Below are 10,584 nucleotides of genomic sequence, written 5' to 3'. Positions count from 1 at the left end.
TCTCTCCTCGTCGAGCCCCCAGCCTCCTCCCTTGCAGCCACAGAGGAGGCCAGGGGTTTGGCGAGGAAAGGGACTTTTCCCTCGTCAAACTCCCGGCCTACTTCATTGCCAAGCCCCCACGCAGGCCGTGCTTGAATCTCCGGAAAGCCCTGGAAGCGGCGTGGGGAGAGGCGGCCACGGGCTCGGTCCCCGGCATCACCCCTTCCCTTCTCCTCACAGTCGAGAGCTCACTTCTGCTTCCTCCCTCTTTTTGCAGCTGGAGTCTGGGCGCCTGGATGTGCCTCAACTGCGCCCCCTAGAGGATTGCGCCTTCTGCAAATACTTAGTTTGCTTACCGCTTGGGCCACCCCTGGGTGCAAGCAATATGCAAAGAGATTGTTATGTTGCCGGCATCAACTGAATGCTGCAGTTGTACTAGCAGAAATAAATGTCTAGACCAGGCATGGGCAAACTTTGACCCTCCAGGTTTTTTGGATTTCAACTCCCACAATTCCTAGCAGCCTACCGACTGTTGGGAATTAAGGGAGTTAGTGCCCAAAACTTCTGGAGGGCTGAAATTTGCCCATGCCTGGTTGAGACTGAGGTTAAAGGAGGTTTGTTCTGAACAGCTGTGCAATGTGAACCACAGATAAATACTGTTTCATGCACTACCACTTGTACAATGGTGAAACTGAGCACTACTATTGAAGTCGAGCACTATAATCCACTACCATTCTGGACCATTTTTTTCTTTTCAGTTAGCAATTTTCCTTTGAAACAAAATCAGCAGGGTTCAGCACTTCTTTTTTCCCCAAAGTGGTGTCATATTTAGTTGGTTTTTAAGAATGGTATGAGAATTAAACTGTCTTTAATAATGAAAACACATCTTACAACCTTCCCTGCCACCAGCATGGAGTGCTTAGCAATCTATTGTAACGCTGCTCTTGGGGGGGGGGGGAGAGAAAAGATGGGATATCAGTGTAATAAATAAATAAAAATATAGATGGAGTAATCTGGCCAGCCGATGTAATGTTTCCATTAAAAAGCCATTACAATATATTGTGTATAAGCCATCAAATGTACTTCATTACAGTTCCTGGAAACCAAAGCAGTACTGCTCTAATGCAAAAATGTGGTAACTCGCTTTGGCAGCAGATTTATTTTGTTCTGTAGGGTAGGTACATGCACACACATGCATGTGTGAATATGCTTGATAGAGAACTTATGCCTTGCATTGAATGTGACACTCAAATCAATAGGTCATACAGGAATGCATCCAAACCGTAATGAATTCTATTCATCATGACCATCAGCACCGTATAGAGAAGCTTCATTCATAAACACATGGTTTCTTCTTTTAAATGTTTTATTTGTAGTAATGTTTGTAATTCCATATTTTCCTCCCACTCAAACTGAGATGCTCAAAAGAGTTTAAACTATTTATAATAAGATTTTTAAAGAATAGAATCTAACAGTAATCTATTAAAGAGGCAAATCAAACAAATCAATAAAGGAATACTCATATTTCTCATATCTTATGATATCTTATCACTAGACTATGCCTCCTTAAGCATTGGCGGTCAAGCCATCATGAATCCATAAACCACTTGTGATATATAATACAGTAGAGTCTCACTTATCCAACATTAGCTTATCCAACATTCTGGATTATCCAACGCATTTTTGTAGTCAATGTTTTCAATACATCGTGATATTTTGGTGCTAAATTCATAAATACAGTAATTACTACATAGCATTACTGCATATTGAACTACTTTTTCTGCCAAATGTGTTGTATAACATGATGTTTTGTTGCTTAATTTGTAAAATCATAACTTAATTTGATGTTTAATAGGCTTCTTCTTAATCTCTCCTTATTATCCAACATATTCACTTATCCAACGTACTGCCGCCCCGTTTATGTTGGATAAGTGAGACTCTACTGTACTTCACGTATTCTTTATTACATACCAGCAGCCGATAGTTTGACACCCATTTGGTGTTGTCTTCCACTGTTAGGTTTTTATGGTTGTTCAATACAATTGGGGAAATTGTAATACTTAAGAAAAAATAAGTAATCAAATGCAAACTAAAAAGCTCAGAACTCAGACTCAAGTACTAGGCAGGCCATACACAACAGAGCCCAGACTCAATAATTTCCAGTTCAAATAGTACAAGGTTTGATAATGTGTGTCCCTTGAAATATTGGACTTCAACTAATATCAACCCTAGCCAGAAAAAAACCTAATTGTGGAGTGGAGGATAACGGGAAGCGGAGTCCAACAACACCTGGAAGGGCATGTGTTCTCCACCACTTAAAGAAAAGGCATAATGTATGGATCACAAAGCCTATAGACTAATAACACACATTTCAGCAACTTGTACAACAAAGATGGAGTTGGGGAAACCTAAGAACAATGCTTTATGGTTTTACAAAAAATGATATGAAAAAATACACACAGCATTAAATTATGTTTCATTATCAAAATTTTAAAGATAATTTCTAACAGATAAGTAAACAGGATCAGGCTTGGTTAGTACTTGGACAAGAAACCACCAATGAATACCAGATGCTGTAGGTAATATTTTAGATGAAGGAGCTGACAGAACTACATCTGGATGTGCCTTGCCAAAGAAAACCTATGAAATTCATAGGGTCATCATTAGTCAACAGACAGCTTGAGGGGACATTGTTGTGGTTTAAACGAGCTTGCCCTTGCCTTCCTCTTAAACTGAGGCCCCTTCTATACTGCCCTACATCCCAGGATCTGATCCCAGATTATCCGTTTATCCCAGATTATATACCAGTGGAGACTCACATAATCCAGTTCAAAGCAGATAACTTGGGATCAGATCCCGGGATATAAGGACAGTGTACAAGGGGCCTGAGAGGGTGTGATTTGCTCAATGTCACCTAGGGTGCCTCTACACTGTAAAATTAATGCACTACTTTGACTGCCATGATTCAATGCTATGGATCTTTAGACATCTCTGCCAAAGACTATTGATACCACAACAAATTACAACTCCCATGCTTCTGTTGTATTGAGCATGGCAGTCAAAGTAGTGTACATGCACCTCCAATGGGTTTATCTGGTTGAACAGGGATATGAACTCTGGTCTTCAGAGTTATAGTCCAGTGCTCAGACAATTACATAATGCTGGCTCTAATGAAGGCACATCAACACACACACACACACACACACACACACACACACACACACACACACACACACACACAGAGGTATAATGATTTCTGATTTCATTTCTTTCTTTTTGTAATACCAATATCTATTGGAGACCACTGTGAACCTATCTAAACCTCAACACATTTCAGAAATATTTCTTTTCATTTGAGCCGGCTTTCTATGTTATTTCTAAAGACTCATTCACATGCTGGATGTACTAAGCTCATCATATAATATCTCCAAGTGCCAACAACTCTTACTTTTGGAGGATTACATGGTTCCCAGTCTTGCAATAATTTGACCTGAATACCTGCCAGATAAAACTATTAAAAGCAACAACTTTTTACAGTTTAACTTTAATAGTTACCAGGGAGTTGTTGCATGATGTCTCTTTTCTCCTAGACATCTGTATGAGACAGTGGTAGGAAACATTTATTACAGAATTCCTTTCTTTGCATATTCATCTTATCAATAACATTTTCTTTTTCAAAAGAGTAACAATTTGAGCTTGTTGATCAGTAGAGCTAGATTCTGCCGTCTGCAGCGGAGTTTTCTTCAGGCTATTGGTAGCTTGTAAATTGACTTTTTCTCCAGCGGACCAGTTGACCAGTGTGTTTACACAGTTAAAATGGCCAGCTTTGCAAGCACAGTGCAATGGGGTATCTTTATTGTTGTCCAGAGCATTGATGGCTGAGCCATTACTCAAGAGGTAATGCATCATATCACTGTGTCCATATTCTGCTGTAAGGTGCAGTGGTGTCTTTCTCCAAATATTTTTATCATTGATATTTTTATAGTTCCCAGCAACCAATAGAGCTTTTAATATCTCCATGTTACCACTGATGGCTGCATAGTGTGCAGGGATGCAACCATCCATGTCCTTGGCCCCAAATCTAGACTTCTTAGCCAATAGTGCTTTTATGGTGCTAAGATGGCTTCCTATGGATGCAAGGTGGAGTGGTGTTTTTTTCTCTTTATCGGCTGAATTTGGATCAGCGTTCGAACCAAGAAGCAGTTCCACCAGAGCAATATGTCCCTTTTCAGCTCCAAGATGCAGAGGCGTTTTTGACTGTTTATCCTTCAGATTGACCTTGGCCTTGTTCTGCAATAGCTTCTGAGCAACCTCAGTATGTCCCTTGTAACTTGCTAAGTGCAATGGAGTGTGCAGTTCTTTAGTAACTGGATCAATTTTAGCTCCTCCTTCAATCAATACATCCACCAGTGCTCCCTTATTGTGAAATGCAGCAACATGGAGGGGACTTTGATCTCTCTGACTCATGATGTTGGGATCCATTCCTTTGTGTAAGAGCATTTTGGCGATGGAAGTAGATCCAGCTTGAACTGCCAGGTGTAAAGCGCTACTTGAGTCAGGTGTCTTCTCTTTCAAGCTGGCGCCCTTTTCAATGAGAATTTTTGCTGACTCCATCTTCCCCATTTCACATGCCACAAGCAATGGCGTATACTGCATTTCGTTGTGAGCATTTATGTCTATACCTCTTTCAATTAAAGCAGCTACGATGCCGTGAAGGTTTTGCTCTACAGCTTTAAAGAGAGCTGATACCATTGTTTCAGGTGACATTTTGTTGGCATATTCCAGCAATAACCTGAAGAGAGATTGGTTGTTGCTATTAAACGCAACATCAATTATGCTGGAGTCAACCTTGGCTCCAGCTTCCAGCAAAACTTTGACAGTCTTCTTAAATCCCCGAGACACAGCATAACCCAAAGCTGTCTGCCCTCTCTCATCTTTGGCTTCTAACAAAGCACCACTCTTTAAAAGCATTTTGACCAGATCACTGTCATTTCTTAGGGCAGCCATGTGGAGAAAGTTGTGTTGATTCTTGTGTCGTCTTGCCTCTTCCTCCAGGATGCTCTTCAGAATGTGTGTGTGGTTGTTCTGATTGGCCAAATGTAAAGGGGTTTTACCTTCTTGAGCTAAGGTGTACATATCAGCACCAGCTTGGAGCAGCATATTCACAGCTTTTCCATGACCTTCCTTAGCAGCTCTGTGGAGTGGAGTTCTTTCTTTTTGATCCTTTACTTCCAGCTTGGCACCTTTGCTGATTAAGTAGTCAATTATTTCAGTATGGCCATGAGCAGCTGCAATGTGTAAGAGGGTTTCATTTGCAGAGTTCACGGCATTAACCTCATTCTCCTTTAAGTATTTTTCCAACTCAGAAAGATTACCTTTAGCAACAGAATCAAAAACATTAGGAGACTTAAGACCAGGGTCTATGGATTTCACTGTTGCTGAAACTTGTTTTGATTTATGTTTGACCCGAACTAGCTTCTGTGGCTTCACCAGACTCTGCCTAGGGCTATCTTTCTTCTCTTGCTGAAGATCCTTGTCTGTTTGAGTCCATCCTTTATCTTTCTCAAGAAGGTAGCCTATCAGCTGCCTTCTTGCATCTCCAATTTTTACATTCACATCACTGACATAATTCCTTATCTGGCTGTACAGATATGGTTCAATCTCTTTCAGACATGGATAAAAGAAGAGCCTGCAGGCTCGCTCACCTTGAGAAGCTAAGATATCCAAAACCCGAGAGTTCTTTGCTCTTCGTGTTCTGTAGTAGGACAAGACCAATTTTTTCTCTGGGGTAAAAATGCCATATTCTATTAAGCAGTCGAGAAGGTGATCAGGGTTATTTATGCCCTCTACAAGTTCATTCTTTTTCATTTTCAGGACTTCTATGGCGTACGGATTTGTGTATATACTCATTGTATGCATCATGCAAATTATTTATTCTAAATACATTAGGCATTCCTTTGCAGGTCAATATCTACTAGAGGAAAATGTTCATCATTACAGAGGACTGTACAAGTTGCTGACAACAAACACCATCCTGCTTCAACTGGAAACCTCAGGAACCACCACGGAAAAAAAGAAAAAAAGAGAAAGGAAAGCATAAACTCTTCACCTTTTCTTGTGCAATGCTGTTGCCTTCTGATCCTCTTTTCTATTGCTTAACAACAGACCGAGTTGACAGATGTAAGGAAAACAAAACAAAACTCAGCAGACATATTCCAGTAAATGTGGCAGCATTGTAGATTCTGTAGATAAAATGAGGAGGAAAACTGTGTTTTCGAAATTGGTAGCTAAGCTATTGATGAAACCAAAACTTTTTTCCCCTGTGTGGCCCATCTGTCAAACATGTCAGAAGAAAACCAGCAGGCTAGATACTGTTGCTATGTAATTAGCTTTGTGTAATGTTAAGATAAACTTGTATACTCCTGAGTTAGTTACACACAGTGCTTGGGAGCTGTGGTGCTATGTTGCCAAACAAAAACAATCCACATAAAGAGTAGTGATAAAAAAGTAAGTTTCATGTTTCAAAGATTTTAAGTTGTCAAACATTGTAGACGTACCACAGGTTAATATAGTCTTCTTGCTGTGATAGGACTTTAATACTTGTCATATAATCAAGAATTACGACTCTAAGCCCCTCCCTCAAACATGTAGTATTTTTTCCAATGCTCTGAGAGCACCAATTTGTTTGGTGTTTTTTTTATAAATTGAAAAGTTGAGAATGTGTCTGACCTCAAGGTGGAATGTATTATAACAATTTGGGGTTTTTCAGATGTCGACATTGTGGTGATGGTTTCTAAAGCCCCGTCTACACTGTCATGTAGTGCAGTTTCAGAATGCAGTTCAACTACATTGAACTGGATTATATGAGTCTATATTGCCATATAATGAAGTTAAACTGCATCCTAAAACTACATTATATGGCAGTGTACATGGAGTCTAAGAAAGAAGGGCATTTAAAGTATGGCGGCAGGAAAACTATGATGCTCTACACCAGCATTCACATGATAGTGTCTCCTTGCAGACTACATACACACATGGGACAGTAGTGGTCAGAAGACCACTTCTGGTCTCACAGAGACATTTGTTATTTCTTATGTTCCTTCAAGTGGTTTGCAAGCCTGCTGTAGGCTTTTCCTGGTAAAAATTTCTTCAGAGGTGATTTGCCATGGTTTTGCTGACAAGGTCAAAACAAAGCTTAGAGAGGCAATACATGTTGTTATAAAAGATAAGCGTACTTCCTGGGGCCTTGTAGGAGTACAGCTCTTCCCTTTAAAATGAAAACAATGGGAAAGAGCTTCTTGGAGCTCTTGGGCAAGAGGATTGAATAGCTTTCCTTCGCATGCAGCTTGTTTTCTGATAGCTACTGACCCAGATCAGTGCCATTTTTTTCATGTCAGGAGCAACTTGGGAAACTGCAAGTTACTTCTGATGTCATAAAATAGCAGACACAAACACATATAAACACCCAGCATCTTGAGAAGTACAGCCATATATGATGTCCATATGCCATTATTATCATTATTTATATTATTGTTGTTGTTGTTGTTGTTGTTGTTGTTGTTGTTGTTGTTGTTGTTACCTTGCTTTTCTCTCAATGTTGTGACTGAAATAGATTCGAGGGTAAATAAACTACTGTATATACTCACGTATAAATCATGGATAGGTTTTGGGGCCAAAATTTTGGATTTTGATGTGATCCATGGATAAGTCATTCTGCAGACAGAGGAAAGCACAACACAGAGGGATTACATGGGGTTGCTGCTTCTTTTAGATTCTCCAGGGCATACTAAGCTCTTGCCTTTTCCCATTCCACCCAGAACTAGTTCGCCTTTTTATATTGGAGCATTGAAATGTAGTATTTTCACTGATCCATGGATACATAGATCCAGACTTTTGATTTAAATGTATAGACGTATTCATGAGTATATAGAGTATAACATAGTCAACATTAACTGTCCTATCCACTCACAGAGGGCTTCCATGAATGTGTAACCACTAGAGCATGTCACCACTGTACATATCATGACACATTGTGAAAAGAGATACACAGCATCAGTGACTTGGGAAGCAATGATTCCACTGTCAGTCCCTGGTCATCTGCCCAGGCATGGGTTCAAATACTCTTCTATAAAGGACTTTGGAGAATTGTACACAGAAAAGGGATAACACACACAGCACAGTACCCACACATTTGATAGACAATTATTGAAATCAAGATCCACAAATTGAGGAGTATGCATAGATTGTTCTAATGTTCCCAAGTATCTATGCTATGATAGTCTGTGGTTAGGGCAGACCTTTCAGGACCACATCTGTTAGAATCTCCCATTTGAATTAGCACTCCATGAAATCTTAGCTACTTGGCATTTTGTATCCACTGAAGCATTTCAAGACATTTTGTTTGTTTCATCTGGTAAGGTCCAATAACAGGGCCACTAAGCTAAATCAATCACCACTTGAAAGAGAAAGATGGGTGTTTCATAGCTAATTATTTAGTCTTTGTATTTGGCTTTGAAGCTCTGTGTGCTTTGAAGCTTCATGGATTGTTGGTTTTGTTTTAATCTTTGAGTTGAAGATGTTTCTTAATTAATGCAAGAGTCTGTTTTCAAAACATGCTTCATCAACATAAAATATGCTTAACATGCCTCCTTTTCACTATCCTCCCCTCCCAATAAGGAGAACAAATACATTTCTATGAAAAATCCAGAAGAGGTCACTCTTTCCCTTTGAGCGTATTCAATGGCCACACTTGGCAGTGTGCTTTAGGCTAATGGGAGACCTGGAACCTGTTAAAATGGCATGCCATGTAACTGAATGGTTTCCAATACCTTCTTTACATTCTCTAGGGTGTTTGGTTTGACATAACAGCTGGAATAAATGAACATAAATCTATCAGTAGTGAGTTCAGTCATGTTCTTGATGCTTCCCAGAATGCATTTAAATTTCAGTTTCAGTCGCAGAAACACAATATTTATTTATTCTACAATCAGTTCTTTTCTGAAATCATTCAAGTCCTTTGCTGTGAACTAATGAATGAGCAAGCGTGACACAAAGCCTTCAAACATTTTCACTTTCGATTGCAGCATTGGACTAAATTCATTTGCTAGTCCCAAATGTGATATTCCCATTGGATCAACTGATTTACATAAGTTTTGCCTTTCCTGGTTTCCATTGATTCAGCAGGACTAATTTAACTGAAATTAACTATCAGATTTAGCTTCTTCTGAAAAAGTATTATGCTTCAATGACAATATGTAAATATATAAAAATGCCGCAAAGTGTTATCAGACAGGGAAGCAGGAATTCTTTAGCTAATGGGAGCTGCAAATTAGGTTTTGACAGTTAAAGAAAAATCAGTCCACTTGTACCAGTGTTGGAAATACATCTGTTATTTTAAAAAACTGTATTAGGTCCAAAGCTTACTTTAATACTGCTGATAATTTTTGATAATGCTGACAAAATGAAGTCCTCCAGTATAACATATCTCCAACATTAAACACCAATTCTGGGCACCACAATTGAAAGGAGATATTGACAGGCTAGAATGTGTCCAGAGGAGGGCAACTAAAATGATCAAGGGTCTGGAGAACGAACCCTATGAGGAACGGCTTAAAGAGCTGGACATGCTTAGCTTGCAGAAGAGAAAGCTGAGAGGAGACATAATGAGGGCCATGTATCAAGATGTGAGGGGAAGTCGTAGGAAGGGGGGGAGCAGGCTTGTTTTCTGCTGCCCTGGAGACTAGGACACACAACAATGGCTTCAAACTACAGGAAAGGAGATTCCACCTGAACATAAGGAAGAACTTCCTAACTGTGATTGCTGTTCAACCGTGGAACTCTCTGCCCTGGAGTGTGGCGGAGGCTCCTTCTTTGGAGGCTTTTAAACAGAGGCTAGATGGCCATCTGTCAGAGATGCTTTGAGTGTGATTTTTCTGCTTCTTGGAAGAGGGTTGGACTGAATGGCCCATGATGTTTCTTCCAACTCTATGATTCTATGATTCTAGGACATGTCTAGCCAACCAACATCAGAATGTGGTCAAGGTGGCAAAGTTACTGAGGAAGGATCCACAAGCAGAAGATGCACTGCAGCAGTTTGTGTTTGCCTGATTCTACTGAGAAGGGCAAGATTCTAACATCTCCTTTCGTGTTCTCTTTGCTGATTTATTTGCAAACTACTTTTTCAGCTTTGAACTCAGTTTGTAGCAACTGGACTGAGCTGAAGGCAAAGTGGGAAATGGGAGGAGAAAATAGAAACTGGAGTATTTTTTAAAGCATCTAAGGACCCTTCTATACTTTCCTTATATTCCAGGATCTGATCCCAGATTATCTGTTTATCCCAGATTATATGGCAATGGAGACTCATATAATCCAGTTCAAAGCAGATAACCTGGGATCAGATCTTGGGATATAAGGGGCCTGAGGATTAATTGGAACGTCCCTGTCAAAATGAGACACTTGGAGTATAACAAAGATTACTATTATTTTCCATATGGTGTTTGTAATACAGCCATGCCATAGGTGATGCAGTAAAGGCTGTCAGATCAAACAACTGGGAAATTCTCCTCTTTTCTTGGCCCAAGAAACTGCTGTTTTCTTCATTCGCTA

General features: G+C 39.9%; 1 protein-coding gene across 1 annotated transcript; it reads right to left on the bottom strand.

Moving 5' to 3' along the window:
- Positions 1 to 1,113: 1,113 nt before the first annotated feature.
- Positions 1,114 to 6,778, bottom strand: LOC103278666 (CARD- and ANK-domain containing inflammasome adapter protein). The gene has a single exon (XM_016993205.2). It carries the CDS (start codon positions 5,899 to 5,901, stop codon positions 3,628 to 3,630), a length of 2,274 nt encoding a protein of 757 aa, XP_016848694.1. The 5' UTR covers positions 5,902 to 6,778; the 3' UTR covers positions 1,114 to 3,627.
- Between the last annotated feature and the right edge of the window lie 3,806 nt (positions 6,779 to 10,584).

This window comes from Anolis carolinensis, chromosome 4 (genome assembly GCF_035594765.1).
Source record: "Anolis carolinensis isolate JA03-04 chromosome 4, rAnoCar3.1.pri, whole genome shotgun sequence".
Lineage (NCBI taxonomy): Eukaryota > Metazoa > Chordata > Lepidosauria > Squamata > Dactyloidae > Anolis > Anolis carolinensis.
This window is presented reverse-complemented; position numbering and strand designations above follow the sequence as displayed.